Below are 17,701 nucleotides of genomic sequence, written 5' to 3'. Positions count from 1 at the left end.
AAACCGCCCGCTCCCCTGAGGGAGCCATGGCGGCGGGGGGCCGTGCCGGAAAGGGCCGGGCCGCGCTGGGCGGTGGCGCCCGGCGACTCCGCGGACTCCTCCGCGATGCTGCTGCTGCTGCGCCGGGCTTGGGCGGCCGCTGCCTCACGGCGGGGGACACGATGGTGCAGCCTGGGCGCCTGCTGCTCCTACCGCCTGCGAGATGCCCGTGAGTGCTGCCGCCCTCCCGCGCCGTTTCCCTCAGGGGGGAGCCGCTTCCCTCGGCGGGGCCGCCCGCGGACAGGCTCCCTCAGGCCGGCGCTGCCCTCACCCCTTGAGGCGAGTGGCTCCCGCCGCCTGAGGAGAGCAGGTCACTGCCCCAAGCCCCCCTCGCTCTCCCCCCCGGCTCATCGTCCCCCGCCCCGAGGCAGTCCTGCTGCCCACCGCGCTGCCCCCTCCCCGGCTCGCCCAGGGCCCGGCTGAGGGGCCTGGGCACGGGCAGCGCCCATGTCCCTCCATCGCTTCCAGCCCCCCGGGCTGAGGGGGCTGTCGGTGCCTCGAAAGTTTGTGTAGAAGAGGCGGGGACGCCAAGTTCAGCCTGGTTTTGTCTGTGACAGTTCCTCCGCTGAAACATCAGGAAATGGCACAGAGAGCTATGGCATTTTTGGAGAATATTTTGCTCTCCCGCCTCTGTGTTACCTGTGTGCGGTGACCTGCACAGGCTGATAAAGTTTGCCCCTTGGTGAGGAAACCGAGGGGGAAGGTTGTTTAGCTGCCCCTCGTGTGAGTGGCTTGTGAAAAGATTTGCTTTACTTTTTTTCCCCCCACTTGTGAAAGACCACAAGCAGTTGTATCTGATGAAGTAACCACTAACACAGTGCTTGAGAGCCTCTCTGTTTTGGGTTCAGTGGATGGGCAAAGCACAAAAAAATCTTTGCCTGTGGGTTGTTGATGTCAGGGGACAGCAGGTGAACAAGTGCTCTCCAAGTCCATACAGGTCTCATTTCCATTTTTAAGCAGAATAAAATCCTGTGGAAACTATTTATGTATCTGCCCTGCTCGTGCCAGTTTGAGACACCCAAGTTGCCCCCAAAATTGGTAGTTTAGGATTTTACGGGTGTGGGAATCAGCTGTAGGTCCCAACTGCCTAAGGAAGTCTTGGTCAATATTGGTACGGGTGCTTTGGGAGCACTACACCCTTAGCAGTGGTGTAACACCTAAGCACATGTAGGCAGAAGACCGGCATCTTCAAGAGAGTATTTTTGCTTTCTAGTGGGCGTTATCCTGTGTCTGGTGCAATCTGACATTAGTTGATGGTACTGGTGTATAAGGAAAGCTGAAGTGGTGTGCGGAGACTCTGGCAAAGCTGTAAAACAGAACCACCTTAAAATCAATTGTCAATAGAAGGAAAACAATTTTCTGGCAAATAAGGGGACAGAATTTCTTTGAAGAGCTTTTTGCAAATGCAGAAAGGTATCAACACAGTTGTAAGTCAAATTACTGCACTTCCCTGTGTGGCTTTGCTTCATGCAACTGGAATGTATTATTTTTTTTTTATTATTTTCCTGTGCATCAGCTGACTGGAATTAGCCTTTGGAGCCAATATGCCAAAACACCTTCTCTTGCCAAAAAGTTCTGAAGTATTTAGTTGGAAGTTCTGTATCGTGCATTAGAGCCTGACTCTCTTCATCATCTTCCAGTGCATCCACTTTGGCAGAGTCCACTTACAATTCCTGGAGGCACCCGACAGTCTCCAATCAATATCCAGTGGAGAGACAGTGTTTATGACCCCTTTCTGAAGCCTCTGAAAATCAACTATGACCCAACAACGTGTCTTCACATCTGGAACAATGGATATTCATTCCTGGTTGAGTTTGATGATTCTACTGATAGATCAAGTAAGCAAAACTCAGAAAAAGCTATTTAATGTCGTAGTAATGCTTAGAGAGGAGAAATATTTGTATGATGTAAAACCTCAGGATGCATGTTGAAAACGACTGTACAGTAAAAGAATGCTTTAGCTAAACGTGGATTTACAGTGATAGGAATTGTAATGCAGAAGTTCTATATAGGCCTCACTTTTACTATGTATTTATTACCATGGACATTGTGCACAAATCCTCCGTTGTAGGTTGAAACTTATTCTTATTGCACAAGCCTTAATGCCCTGCCTTTTGATTAGGTCTCGTAATATCACAGCTTTGTCTACATGAGTCAATCTTCAGTCATACGTATATGTATCCACTTAATTTGAAATGAGATTCCATCATTACACTTTATTAATCTGCCACTTATCTCTTTTGCGGTGTTAACAGATATATTTAATGCACTTGAAATAATCAGCAGCAAAATGACTTTCAGTTGGAAAGCATACATACTTATCTCAATAAGCTTTTGGAGAATTAAATAGTACTGAGCTGCTACCATAGAGAGCAGGTGCGTGTGTTCCTGTTGTTTTAGTATAAGCAGGAGTCCACGCATGTGAAATCAAATTATTCATTCCAGCAATTTAATGTGAATAAGCACTCTGACCTCTTTTTGAAATACTCAATAGAGTCAAGTGACTTAAAATCAAGATACTGCTACCACATTTCAGATTTTTCTGTCCACTGTTCCTTTTAAAAGCTGACTTTACCAAAGGATATTGCTGGTACGTATAAAGAAGATATTTTGTAAAGGTAGGTGAACTGGTAGCAGTTGGTCAGGGATATTGTGAAGCACATGATTCATGTCAATTACTCAACTTGTCCTGGAGGGAAAAATTGAGGGACCCTCGGCAAGTTTGAACCTGTTTGTTTAGAGTCATTTAAGGTGACTGCTTACCATGAGAGATGCTAGAACTTCATAAGGGATTTAGTAATGCTCTTGGGAAGGAAGCTTTCAGCATGTTAACAAACAAATGCTTTGTCTCTGCGATACCGGTATTTTTGGTTGATGTTTGGAATGAGGCTGATAAAACAATGCAGCAAAAATGGTAGTGGTGGAATGCATGGAGCTTTCAGGGGCTTGTGTGACATCTGGGTGTTTGTTTTTTTTTTTTAATTGTTTATAGCTGTTCACCCAGAATATTAGTTTCCACCCAGAGAATACTCTTGCCCTTGTTCATTTGAGCGCTATGATATGTAATGAAGAAACCAAGTAACGCCCTTCTGTTTTTACAGTACAAACTGTTACTGCGTTAGTGAGGTGGGGTTAGAGGAGAGACTAAGATGGAATCATCACTTGCTAGCTCATCAGTGGTTTTAACTTACTAACTTTAGATTGGTTTTGCTTTTAATTTAGCAGTCTTTTACTTTATACAGCCATACCCCGCTGTTGAGGATGCATTCCTGAAAAGTGTAATGGTTTGCAGTTCAATGGATAAGAAAGTCATTTTTTTTCTGCAAGAATTGATGTAATGGAGGGGAGCTGCCTGCAGAATGTTAAGAAATATGCAACATTTAAATACACAGGGACAGTTTTTGTGACATAGAGGCAAGCATGGAATCATCAGGACTGTCAGTTAGAGGGGTGCTGGCCTTTCAGAGGCTGGCTATTCCGAGCGCATCACAGCTCTGAAAGATCTTACCCACTTCACCTCTAAGACTGAACACTTGCGGTAAATCTTTAAGTGTCAGCATTCTTGCTGCCTCTTTCTGGATGGCTGCCTTTTCATCATCATCATCATCTTCCTCAAAGGAATTAAAGTCAATGAAGGGTGATGGCATTAAACGATCAGTGACATGAAGTGACACGTTTAATGAAGTGGCATTAAATGATCAGTGATAAGACTCCAAAATGGCAGAGAAACAACAGATCATGGGATGTTGCTGTATAAATGGCCAGGTTTTCAAGTGCCTGCCTCTTTGCTCTACCTTTCTGTCTTTACTGTTGCTATTTCTGATTTTTCTTTCTGCCAGCTTCTGTCTAACAATAATAGAAATCCAGAGAAGGAAGCTTATGAGTAAACAAAAAAAAAAAGCAACAAAATTGAAACAGAAGATGAAAAAGACAAAATGAAACATGCATCCAGGATAGACAAAAATGCCCAACTCCTGAGATGAGGCAAAACAAGACTTGGGCAAAAGATGAAGGTAGTGCTGCCGTGGGGTGTTTGCTTATCAGCAGAGCAGGAGGATGAAGAAGATAGAGGGTGTGGGGAAGGTACGTACAGAACGTGGTCCTGTCTGTGTGCATGTATGCCATCTGCTGCAAGGAAATGAGACTGAAACAGAACTAGGGCTACAATAAAAAGCTGATGTGATTCTTTCCTCTGGTTGTTGTTAGAGTTCCTTTAAACTTCTATTTTGTTTTGAAATTTTCAAGACTGGTAAATTGAGGGGAAATGAAATGGCAAAAATGCCGTAAGTTCCTCTTTGTTTCCTGTCACTTTCTACTGTCCACTATAGGAACCTGATTTTCTACATATGTGTGCCTGTGCCTAACCTTACTCTTGAGTTAAACATTCAAGTGAATGTGATTATTAACATGAATGTAGGCACTTGTGGGTTTGCATCATCATGTAATCAGGAATGGATAGCGTTAGAGCGCAGAAACATTAATTCTGAAAGACTTGGCAGTGCGGGCCACATCTTCATCCCATCCCTGAAAGTTACCTTTCTCCATTGTGATTTTTTTAGTGATGGTCAGTGTTGCATTTATGCTAAGAGCTCAGCGGCAGTGGATGAAATTAATTAATAATGTCAATTTGCATAGCTTGTTTTAGCTTACTCTTTTATCACAAGCAGGCCTATCTACTTAGAATTTCAAAACTGCTGGCTGGCTTTCGGGGGGGGGGGGGGGGGGGAAGACAAGAAAAGCTCTTAATGCCTCATTGTTTTCTCCTTAGCATTAAAGCGATTAACTTCTTTTCAAAAGTAGTGTTGGGACTATGTACTTTATACAGTGGTTTGCTATAAAATTTAACCATGACGTACAGTTAAGTAAAAATCAGCAAATGGGTCTCTACAGCTACATATTTCTTGTTAACCCTTTGGAAGTAATTATGGTCTCTTATTTACCAGATGCTGTGAGGTAGTAACTAGCAAGAAGACTTTGCAGGATGTTCCTGGTTCAATTAGGAGGAAATGAGTAAAACCCAACAGTATGCAGAAAACTAACCATAGACTTTTTCATTCATGTATTTGCAAAATGATGAGAGGCCTTCTGAAATCAGGAGAGCAGAGTGAATGTTTACCTTTACGCATGGCTAAAAAGTGCATTAAAGCTTCCAGAAACTCAGAATCTTGTCCACAGGCAGACTGTAATTTTAGATGCTTTGTGGAGTGTAGCTTGAACAGTTTATGGTAGGCACAATGCTAGCATATTTCTGGCTGTGCAGGAAATCTTTTAACATTGGTTATGCAGTCTGAAAGCTGCGTTGAAGCAGAATAGTATCGTTGGATTTTTGTAACTTGAAAAAAGCAGAGATGAACATTTGACACAATGTACTGATTTTTCTGGCAAAATTGGATTTTTGAAGTCTTGTATTGTCATTGGAAATGTCAATATTTTTCATGGCTATTGAGGCTTTGCTGGGATGTCATTTAATAGATGTATTAATTGCTTTGCCATCATACATGTTTCTTCTGGTAAGGCCGTTCTCGTATGCCTGCTCAAAGAGAAGAGCATAGAACGTAACATGTAATTACCATGACTCTGCCAAACTTGATGTAGATTGGAAAAAAAACCCAATAATTCCCTTGGGGGGAGATGGAGGAGGAGACTATTTAGCTTATCATCTTCAATTTGATATAGTTGATTCAGACTGCAGGGAAAAACAGTGATGTGTTTGCTTGAACAATTTTGTCATAGCAAAGTAAACTGTAAAAGTAGCCAAGCAATAGGGGACTGCTTCAGTAAGATAGTTGCTCCACCTGATTTCTTCCCTGGGCGAACTTATTTCAAGCAGGATCTTGCTGTGTTACTTGTCTGGACAATTCTAAATCGTGTTTATTAATATGTATGTCTTGTTTTGTTTTTTAGTAATCGTTGGAGGTCCCTTGGAAAACCAATACAGGCTGAAGCAGTTCCACTTCCATTGGGGAGCTATAAATGAGTGGGGTTCAGAGCACACAGTTGACAGTAAATTTTACCCGGCAGAGGTATGAGATAAAATGCTGAACAATGCAAATGCTTATGGGGACTGGAGGCTAGGTCTCAGGCTGCCTGTGACTGTACTGCATGCTAGATAACTCCCAATTTGAAGAATTACAGTTTACTGTTAAGGCTTAGACCTGGTAGGTGCCACAGCTCATCTACTGTTTTATTAGTAAGTTCATATTCACTGTGTTTTCTGGAGAACAACAGTCTTAAATTGAACCTTGGCCCCATTAGTGAAGGTTTCAGTAAAGTTTTCTTCTCCCTGAATGTCCACGGGGGTAGCTGCCGGACAAGCCGATGGCAGGCAGAAAAGTATCATTGCTATTCCAGCTCTGTCTGGATGGAGTGGCACAGCTCTGCTTGTCCTTCCTCCTTTTAAAGGGGAAAAGGATGAGACAGAAAGCAGACTGAGGGCACAATCAGGTCTTAATGAACTCCCAGGTCCCAGCTAATGTGGTGCAGATCAGGTGGACAGCAAATACTGAGGTAAATGTGCAAGCTCAGATATCAATTAAAAAAATTAAAGTGCTTTACCTCTGAGCTGCAGTAAGCTAAGAGTTCACATGAGGTGTAGGATCTGTTTTCTTGCAAGTCCGGTGAATGCACTGCATCTCAGCTGCTGTCTCTAGTGGACCTCCAAATCTCCCAATCCTTACGGCTTTAAAATCACTTTATTATTACTAAATGCTTGCAGAGAAACAAAGCACATACTAAATAGTCTTTTAAAAAAATATTTAAAGAGAAAATGGAAGATTATTTAATTCTCACACTCATACCTGTAACTCAAGAAGCCTGGTCCTGCTTACTTTATATACAATAACTGTCTTATGTGTGTGACCCCAGAGCTTTGGCTAATGTTAGAAAGTTTATTCCAGTTATCAACAATTTTTTGTGTGTTTCTGAAGGTTGTTCGAATAATGTACAGCAGAGTTCTATGGTAGTACAGTGGTTATAATGATACCTTTATTTTCTGTTTTCAACTCCTAAGCAATTATTAAAGTAGCAAAACTTTTGTGCTTAAGTAACTACTAAGGCAGAAAGAGAGTCAATAAAAAGGATGGAGCCAACAGGGAAAAATACGGATTCAGTTGCTCAGAGAGGAAAGTATGACAGGTATAACATAGTTGTATGCCAAAGATGGAGAATTTGAAAAATTATTATTGCTTATTTTTGAGAAGATGTTCATCTCCTGTAAATGCGTTCATAATGATGCTTGTCAGCTTGGCAAGATATTTATTAACAGCAAGACTGTATGACTAAGTTTTGGGACTGGTGCTGGCTATCTATTTAATACACAAAACCCCGCAATGGAACCCTTGTATTGGACTGGGAGCAACGCAGAGGAAGCTTATGTTGTGTGCAGGAGAATGTTCCTTAGCAGAATAGCATGCTCTGTTCTTGCTGTTAGGTGTTTAGTTCCAGGTATACTAAGCTTTTTTGTGCCTTTAACTAGAATTCTTGTAATCAGTCTCCCACGAACAAAATCCCTTTCATATGTGTGAAATGTAGTTTATGGGTCTTTAGCTATTGTTTAAAAAAAGGCAAAAAAAAGAAGGGAAGTACCATTATTTTCCAATAACATTTTGGTCCTCATTTCTGTGGTGTGTGGTTTCTGAGGTAGCTCACTGCAGCGTCTCAAATTGCCAAGGACCAAATGCAGCAGAGATTGAAAGTCAAGTTTCTTGATATCGTTGCTGTGCTCTGTGCATGTGTTGATTTCTCATTCATTTATATTTCAGTTGCATTTAGTACACTGGAATGCCGTTGTGTACCCAACTTTTGAAGAAGCTGTAATGGAAGGTAACGGCTTGGCTGTTATTGGAGTGTTTTTAAAGGTATTTCACTTTGTGTAATAAGCTGTAATGATGCCTTTTTATTTTCATTTTGTTAAAATCGATTTAGGACAAAATACTTCTAGATTGTTATTGTTGTTGTTTTCAAAAAATACTGATTAAGTATTTTTTCTACATATGTAGAATATCAGCTTAATGATTCTCTAACTCCTACCTGTCTTCTGCAGCTGGGAGCACATCATGAAGGGCTGCAGACACTGGTTGATGCCTTGCCAGCAGTTAAACACAAGGTAAGTATTCTTAAGTGTCCCACCAGTTATCACTCATCATAGCTAATGTAGTCATTCAACATAAAGAAGACTTTGAGAATAGCAAAACACTAATAAATGCTTTATTCCTTAAATGTCAGTAGGGGGCCTGATCAACACCTTGGGTGAATTGTTGATTGGGGGGGGGCGAAGCTAATTTTGAAGGAGGAATCGTATACTTTAAGCTTTCCAAACCTCATGGTTTAAGAAATTATGTTCTTGAGATTTCCCCTTAGAAGAGCATGCACATGTTTAATGCTTGCCCTCACTGAAGCCTGCCCTTCTGCTTCTATGAAAGCAGATGCCACTGGATTAGTTTTTGTACGTTGTTTAACTGGAAGCAGCTTTCTGTGCTGTGTAAAGTGGTAGTTTATTTCGTGTGGAATTAAGGCTTTCTGATTTTTGTCTGATCTTTGACGAGGAGTTAAACACTGTAAATTTTCTGCGTGGGGAATGGGACTCTTTCTTCATAGCTGATTTCTGACTTCTGCCAGGAGAGGGAGTGCTGTGTCTCTGATAGTGCTCAGAAGCAGCTCATGCCCCTCCAGGTGCCTGTTCGTTTTTGAAAGTACACACAAAAAACACACATCCAGAATTTTGCTGGCTTGTAAGCACATCCAGTTGAAGTCGCTGTGCCATTATTTATCGCAGAAAGTTTTTTTTTTTTTTATCCAAATAAAACATTTATGGCAGCGTAGTGAAAATTCTGCCAGACAAATGCCAAACAAGTCAGTTCAGTGCCAAAAAGACCTACAAAAATCTGTGAATATACATCATTATGAGAATATAATATTTTACAGCATATGAATTTGAAAGAAACTAAAGTCAAGGTCTTAAAAAAAAAAAAAGAATTGTATCGAACATTAGGCTCATCAAGCTGCACGGGGGCTGCTCTGAAAGGGATCTCATTTCCAAAGGGTGTTGGTCACCCAGCAACTCATCAGCACTTGGTTTAAAACGTTTGAAAACCTTTGTTGCCTTGCCAGCGCTATCACTGACTTAAGCACCAAACCCTGAGGAACATCACCCTGGTGAGGAGGAGGAGGAAGGTCAGATAATACCTGTTCTGATGTCCTTGCACCTTCCTCGCTCACATGACGGGTCAAAGCTCCCATCTAGAATCTCTCGTCCAACCCCCTATTTTTGAAAAATTCTTTACTTTAATATTTCTCATTCTTAGTGGGGAACTGATGGAGCCTATCTAAGGAAAAACAGGATCTTCCTTTCCTGCATTGCCAGTATATCCTGGAAATACCCCAGGAGTAAAATGTTTGTGTAGGAAATCATGGGCTCTGAAGCTCCTACACGCTGTCTAGTATCTCACTTGTGGGAGTGCACATTCTGGAGACATGAATACTTGATGTGATTTAAATAAAATTTTAGTTCTTTCCCCGCTGCCTAAAATCAACGTGGTGAAAAGTAAAAGCACTGTTGTTTGCAGTCTATTAAGTATATCTGGCAGAACTACCTGAACTTATCCGCCACTTATTCTTTCTTTTTCCTGTTTGTTTCTAGCTCCCACAAAGATGTAGTCAGTTGCTCCTTGCACTCCTTGGTTCTTTTGCACTGAATTCCTAATGGCTTGTGGGGACAACAGAAATATTTAAATTTTGTCTACTCCTAGCTGCCTCTTATGCCTCAAACCCAGCTTACCAATTTTGTACAAGTTCATGGGGTTTTAAATTACTATTTTATGTAGGTGTCGTGGTTTAGCCCCAGCCGGCAGCTAAGCACCACGCAGCCACTCGCTCACTCCCCCCGGGTGGGATGGGGGAGAGAATCGGAAGAGCAAAAGTAAGAAAACTCGAGGGTTGAGATAAAGACAGTTTAATAGGTAAAGCAAAAGCTGCGCACGCAAGTGAAGCAAAGCAAGGAATTCATTCACTCCTTCCCATGGGCAGGCAGGTGTTCAGCCATCTCCGGGAAAGCAGGGCTCCATCACGCATAATGGTTACTTGGGAAGACAAACGCCATCACTCCAAATGTCCCCCCTTCCTTCTTCTTCCCCAGCTTTATATACTGAGCATGATGTCATATGGTATGAAATAGCCCTTTGGTCAGTTTGGATCAACTGTCCTGGCTGTGCCCCCTCCCAGCTTCTTCTGCACCTGGCAGAGCCTGGGAAGCTGAAAAGTCCTTGACTGGTGCAGCAATAACTAAAACATCTCTGTATTAACCCTGTTTTCAGCACAAATCCAAAACATAGCCCCATACCAGCCACTATAAAGGAAATTAACTCTATCTCAGCTGAAACCAGGACAGTAGGTCATTATTAATATTCACAATACCTAATTCCGCATATGCATACATAACACGTACAGTATTTAATCTCATTGTTAAGATCTCTTTAAATCTTCTATCAGTTTATTGTCAAAATACAATTTTAAAAAATAAATTATTTCTGGGATTTAGGACACTGTTGTCGAGTTTGATGTCTTTGATCCCTCCTGTTTGATACCTTCATGCCCTGATTATTGGACCTACGCAGGCTCTTTGACTACTCCCCCACTTACTGAATCAGTCACATGGATTATTAAGAAGAAGCCAATCGAGGTTGATGAGAATCAGGTAAATCTCATGCTTACCATACCTGTTTGACTGCCTGCTGCCATGGGGGGGAAGATGCACAGAACTAGTTGCTTACCAGTACCAGTAATTCTCTCTGAATACACAGAGACCAGTGGCTGCTTCACACTCAGTATTTGCTTGGGGAGGTATCCTGACATTAACAACAGCTAATATTGAAAGACTTAAGATCTCTTCTGTAAGCAGGTAAAGATGCTTCTCCAGCTCTCAGATGAAGTTTTATCTTGATCTGTGATAAACAATGTTTTATGCTGGAAGCTGCCCCTTGAAAACTTCTGAGGTTATTTATTGGAACACTGCATAATTTTGCTCTCCGTGCCAGGATGCAGCCCTTTTTGTGGTAGGGAGGGAGGAGAAAGGGCAGCTTTTGTGAATTTCCAAATTCTGACCTTTTCTGCATATTCTTGATAGCCACGTGCATTTGCACAGAGATCTTGCAGAGACTGCAAGGGCTAATCCTCTGTTCTTCCCTTGGGTGGGCTCTGAAGGTACAGAAGGGATGGTGGGTGGCTCTGAGTCCTTCACATGCCATTCTGATGGCGAGAGATAGAGTGAGTCCCCACTGGGCCTTTGTAGGCATGTTTACTCTATGTTTGGCTGTACTGTCCTTGAATTCCTTTTTTTTTTTTTTTTTTTAATTCCCCTTTAAAAAGGACAGACAAACAGGGTTTCAGCAAATGTTTGTATTACAGAAGTTATTTCAAGTGGAGGAGTTCGTGGTCTATAATCTGCTCTGACACCAACCAAAACTTGTCACCATATGCCCTCCACTGCTTTTAATTTTAGTACTTCATGTTTCAATGTGATGGTATTCCTTGGTAGATGTAGGGACAAGTAGAAAATGGTCAGAAGGAGGACACATTGAAATTGTACTACAATTGCAGTTTTTGTTGGAAGTTTTCAGGATTTCTTTGTCTATTCAAAGAAGTGGAGTACTTTGAGGGGCATTACAGCAAAGAAGTCGTCTTGGAGATTGTTGCAAAGCAAGTAAAAAAGAACAACCAAAAAAAAATCTACTATTTTTTCATGGTTTAAGAGGCACAGAAAGTTACCTGTGCATTGTCCCTGTTTTTTGAGGCTTTGATTAATAATGAAGTGTGAGTCCAACGACATGAGGCAAAATACGGGGTTTGGGTGGTTTTTTTTTTTTTTAATACAACTTTTGTGTGGAGCTAGTCCATCTAGAAAGTCATGCTCCAAACAAACACTAACTCTGAAGAATAGGCATGTACGTGACCTTAATGTTTTAATTCACATAAAGGAACAGGACGGGAAGAACTGAAGATTGTTAACAGAGCAGAGAGAACTGAATGCATAGTGTGTCGTTCTTCTTTTCAATTGAAACTTTTTGTCTTTTTTTTTTTTTTTCCCCTTGGCTTTTCTTCTTTCTCATTCTTTTATGGCATAGAAAGGCTCATAGTTTACTTAACATCGTAATGCCTTTGTGAGCATTAAAAGCTGATCTGCTGCATACTTTATTGTCATCCCCAGTTATAAACCACTGAGAACAACAACTATGTAGATTGTTGCTTGTTGAGGTTCCCTTTTTTCTGGGTGCCAGCATATGCATGTCTGTATAAGATAATTTACACCCTTCCTGTTAAGAAGGGTGGAGAGGTTTATTTAAAGATGGCATATGTTCCCGTATTTGAATGGGAATCAGTTCTGTCTCAGACATGCCACATTTGAGATTTAGCTTGCCTGAAGATGGCAGATGACTGACAATTCATCTTCTGCATTGATACAGATGATGGCGTAATCTTTACCAGCCAGTGACAAAGAAGTGCCAGAAGTTGGTGCTAAAATTTCTCAGAATGCAAATATAATAGTACCTTTGATTTTTTTTTCCCCCCCCAAACATGAATGATTGTGTTTTGTCGTGAACTCCAATAATTCTCCAGTTAGTAAGTCACAAAATTGGACATTTCTCATTCTCAGCTGGAGGCATTTCGGATGCTGCTCTTTACTTCAGATGGTGAAGAAGAAAAGAGAATGGTAGACAACTTTCGCCCTCTTCAGCCATTAATGAATCGAACCGTCCGTTCATCCTTCCAAAGCAGGCATCTCTTGAATACCGAAGTACAGCCCAAGGACCATGCTGAGCAGATCATGCCATAGATGGCCCATGAAATGTCAGTTCAAACTGCAATACCTGCATATAACTGACATTATTTTTTAATTATTTTTCCTTTTTTTCTGCAGTGTGTGTAGGCCGTACAGTTTCACAGCCAGCCAGTTTCAGTTCTGCTAAGTGCCATTTGACCTGCAATAGAGAAGTTGTGGGGTTTTTTAGTTCTGTGTTTTTAAAGAAGTAAATAATATTAACCCATAACAAATTGACTTGCTTTAAAGCAGGGATCAATAAGGAATTACTCTGACAGTTAAATGAAAAATAAGGGCAGGAGATCTTATCCCCTGCCTCTTTTCTGAATTGTTCCATGTCTCTTCAAATGCTCTTTCAGTGACTTGCATGAATTAATAATCCCAACTAAACGTGTTACCAAGCAGGAAGCGTGAAGTGAAAAGGATTAATACTGATCAGGTCCTTTTGTGGAATTGTTTCAGAGGTTTGGGAAGAGAACTAGCTTCTCTAGTCACATATACAGAGACATTTTATCTTCTTCCTTTTTCCTTGGTGCTTAGGATGACGAGGAGAAGGGGAAAAATGACTTATAGAATCTAACCTCTCTACATTCTATTGACTGCATGATCCATGTTTGATATGGATGCCTCAGAATGTCCACTCTATATACACCACAAGCCAGAATACTTTTTCCAAAACCTTATAACAACTGTAGAATCTTTTAGCTTCGGCAGCTTTTACTTTTCTGTATTAATAATGTGCCAGGAGAAGAGAGCGGAAGAGAATTCACCAGTATCTCAAGACTGGCAAGAGCAGCAAATTAGGTGAAAATGTCCCATTGATCCCGGGAAATTGATCACATCAAAGGAAAGCAAAATTAGATAAGCCCCAGCTGGCCCTCCCAATGGGATTTTGGAGGAAAAGAAAAACCAACCAATTTCTGAAACCTAATCCAGTGCTAGGAGAGTATGGACAAAATGCAGCCTTCAGATACTTGAAAGGGGTTTTTTTGGGGCTGGTTTTTTTTTTTTCAGTAACTCATAGAGCACCAGTGCACTCTCTTCAAAGTTTTGTCTTAAGATGTACTTTTCTTATAAAAAGAGTTATCTAGCTTCATGACAACTGGGGACCAGATTGTATTTTAGCACCTTATGGTAACGAAGTTAAGTGGTGGTTGAAATGTATTTGTGGACCAGACAAAATTCTGTAAGCTGCCAGCTGTGGAGCCTTATCCTAGAGTTACGGTCCAATTGCCACAAGTATTATCTACCTCTGAAGCATACTACTAGCCATAATTTTCTCTCAAGCACCTTTCTCACTGGCTTTTTATGCTTTACTGTATTTAACAGTGTGCCTGTGCATGAAATTCATGTACCAAATGTATGGTCAGATTTTCTGATGAGGAGCTGGTCTGTCTGTAAACTCATGGTGGGATCTTGATTGATAGTATTTGAAGAGTCTTCTTGGAGAACAGATGTTACTTGCTCTGCTTCTGCCAGTAAGCAAAGTCACTGGTTGCTGGCATGATTCAGGACAAGTGATGCCAGGACACTAGCTTGTCAATGCTAAATTCAGGACTTTAGAATCGATTTTTTTTTTAAGTCCAAGTGTTCAGTTTAAACGCACTTTAACACTTTTTAGTGTGACCCTGATGATTTTAAGGCTTTTGAATATTCTTGTTTAACCAATTAAGTGCCCAGGTCCTGCCTTTGCTTCCTTAATAGCTCTACCTCAGGCTGTTATTACATTGTGCCTTTCTCCCTTGGCAATTTGAAATGTGGCCACTTAACCGTAGAGTGACTCTACGTAGTAAATGTAAGAAAACCTCTCTTCTATCCCAGTGTAATATACTTATTTTTACTGTGTAGTATATTCAACATGGCCATATATATCTTCAGTTTCATTACTTCTCCCAAGCCCTTACTGCTCGGTTGAACCTTACCATCTTGGTTGAACTCTGCAGAACTATACCATCTATATCAACTTGGTTGAACAATACTGTCTCAGTTGAAGTATACAGTGTTTGGGATCATCAGACAGACTTTTTACTATGCTCCTGGTCTGCAGAATCACATCAGTGATGGTTTTGCTAGAGAATGACAGGTTCCAAAATAATTTTGGAAGGGACATCCACAGTTCTGGCAACAGGAAAATAATTCTTTTACTTTCTGCCTGAGCGTAGTTGATCTAGTAATTGTTAAGCTTGAGGTTTTCATTCAGAGGCGTTCTTGCAAACATTTTTTCTGAGGAGGACCCCGTAGAAAGATGGCCATGATTCAGAACTGGCACATATCTTGTCTATCTTTTGATATTTTTGCTACTCATTATTAGCAGTTAGGAAAAACTGTAATATAAAGACATCTTAATGTCTCCTTCACATTTAAAAATACAGTTGACTCAGCAGCACTAAGCTATCTGTAGGTAGCCTGCATCAATATCCCTATCGTATACGAACAGGTCTTTTAAAAAGCTTCATGCAATTGCTCAAAGTTTTTTAGTTGCCTTGGTAACTTTCACCAGGTTTTTGTGTACCTCTGATCCACTGAGCTCGTTTCACTAGTTAATATAGCTTTCCTAGCCTATGCAAATACAAAATACATATTTTGTTCTTCGGGAACTACTGTGGTGTAAATGTTTAATCTTTAGATGCTCTATAATGCTGTAGTATGCTCATAACCAACTGAGTTCTCAATGGTTAGGTTTGTTCCACTGAACCAAATTTTCTTCCTAGGTGTGTAAATCTTTTTAATATGCTCACCACCATGCATCCAGGAGAGATGATGCTGAATATTCTATTTTCAATGATCTATTTAAAATTATCATAGATATTTACTTACATTGTTAAAGTATTGTCATGGAAGTTTTGTTAGAGAATAGGTCTATTATCCGGTCATATCATACAGTTAATACGCTATACTCCATACATATTTAGATAAAATCATATCTAAGTATACTGACATAAAATTAATCAATTTCAGCACTGATCATTTCAAATAGCTGGAAACAGGGTCAGCATAGAAAAAATTAACTCTACTGTGCTATAAAAATAAGCTTTACAGGGATTTTCTGTTACAGTTATTTGGCTGGTTTTTGAGTCTTGCATTTACATGTCTGTTTTAGCATCTCTGGTTAAGGTAGGCAGTATCTCAGTCGCAGGGCAGATTGTTGTTGAAATTAGAAGTCTGGAAACGAACAGAAAGGTTTTTTGGGTTTTTTAACTTTTATGTTACAAAGACTGTATTGGCCTTGCAAAAGCTAACTTCAAGAAAAATAATTCTGTGTTCTTGCACATGTATGTAAAACAGAAGATGGGGTATAATTCTTTTGCCTTATTCTCTCAGTTGCGTGGAGGGGGAAATGATTTGATTGTTGGACTAGAGCTAATATTTGTAATGATTTTGCACAACTTAGTTAAACTCTATTTGAAAGGTGTCTGCATAGGAATCTTCAGGCTCTTCTTTTAGATGGTACAATACAAAAGGGTCAAAGCACACATTTGTATTTGTCCTTGCATGGTAGTCACTTCCGTTACTTAATACTGTACTGGGAGGCGTTCCTGTGGCAATAAGTACTAGGAATTAAAGGCTGTAATAGAAATAATTTTGAGGGCAGCTTATTGAAATGGGAACAGAAGGTTTTTTTGAGCATAGATCTGCATCCGTCTTGGTCTGACTTCCAACTGCCTTTCAATATTTCTGTTAAATACCGCTCTTCTCAGAAGTCTCATTTTTGGTGACTTCATGGTTGGAACGACTTCATATGGCGTTTGAATGTTTGATGCATATTCCTACATTCCAGAACTTTCACACCAGTGCACTTCAGGTGTACGCCACCACATATCCCTGACTGCTCTTTTGTTGTCTTCTCTCATGGATGGCTTGCATTGGTATTTTTACCACAAGTCTGACAGGAGTGTATCTTTTGGCTTTGAAACTATAGAAATGGAGATTGCTTTGATCTCATGACAATCTACTGGATTTTAGAGTACTGGAATTCTACCTAGCTTACTTTTGAGGAAGGGTCCCTTTTTCTGCTCAACTTCATAGTCAATAGTATTTGCTTTAAAATTTAAATGCCTTAATTTTGAATGTCTTAACTTGTATTTCTTGGCACATCTTTGCTATTTTTCTTTGTGCATCTTGTTTTCATGGCAGTTATTACATTCTGTATTTTAATATGTTATCTGCCTAATCATAATTTACTGAAATAATTGTCTTTGCGGTCAGCATATGTAACAGGGAATGCCTTTTGTTCTAGGATACAGGCCTTTTTCCTCAGTTTTTACCTGATGTAAAGAAACTTCTAGCTGCTGTATTTTAAACTGTTAAATTAGTGTGTGACTATGCAATAAAGAAACACAGAGAAACCTGTGTCTTTATCTCATTGTGTAATTAAGCTCTCCAAGTTAACAAGTAGATTTTTCTGTCAAGAAAATAATACAATTTCTCCTTGAGAATGAACCAGTTCATTATGAGTGGAGTCTAATCAGATGTCAGACGTTCTGTGATACTTAAAAGCTATGAAGGACTCTGCTGAACTGTATTATAATTGGAATGAAAGAACAATGACCTCTCTGTTGCCGCTGTACTGATGGAAGGATATCTAATTATTTGTTACATTCAGCTAGATGCAACATGCCGTCTAAAATGGGATTCCAAATTTTGAGGATCTTTGCTAAACGGCTTCATTTGACACTGATCATTTAAACTCGACCTGTCAACTAAGCTCCTTTTTCAGTTGTGTAATTGGTCTTGATAAAACTGAGTGTTGATCTGATGTGTGGTGTAACTCTCAACAGTTTCACATTTAGTGGTTGTGGCTACAATAATCTAATCAAATAACCCGAAAAAAACTGAGTAAAATAAATTACT

At 40.4% G+C, this 17,701-nt stretch overlaps 1 protein-coding gene across 1 annotated transcript; it reads left to right on the top strand.

Moving 5' to 3' along the window:
* Window positions 1-3: 3 nt before the first annotated feature.
* On the top strand, window positions 4-17,668 carry CA5A (carbonic anhydrase 5A). Its single transcript, XM_075510988.1, has 7 exons — window positions 4-208; window positions 1,680-1,877; window positions 5,944-6,062; window positions 7,800-7,895; window positions 8,081-8,143; window positions 10,574-10,729; window positions 12,686-17,668. The coding sequence occupies exons 1-7, from the start codon at window positions 106-108 to the stop codon at window positions 12,863-12,865; spliced, it is 915 nt and encodes a 304-aa protein (XP_075367103.1). The 5' UTR covers window positions 4-105; the 3' UTR covers window positions 12,866-17,668.
* The last annotated feature ends 33 nt before the right edge of the window (window positions 17,669-17,701 follow it).

Source organism: Mycteria americana, chromosome 8 (genome assembly GCF_035582795.1).
Source record: "Mycteria americana isolate JAX WOST 10 ecotype Jacksonville Zoo and Gardens chromosome 8, USCA_MyAme_1.0, whole genome shotgun sequence".
Taxonomy (NCBI): Eukaryota; Metazoa; Chordata; class Aves; order Ciconiiformes; family Ciconiidae; genus Mycteria; species Mycteria americana.
This window is presented reverse-complemented; position numbering and strand designations above follow the sequence as displayed.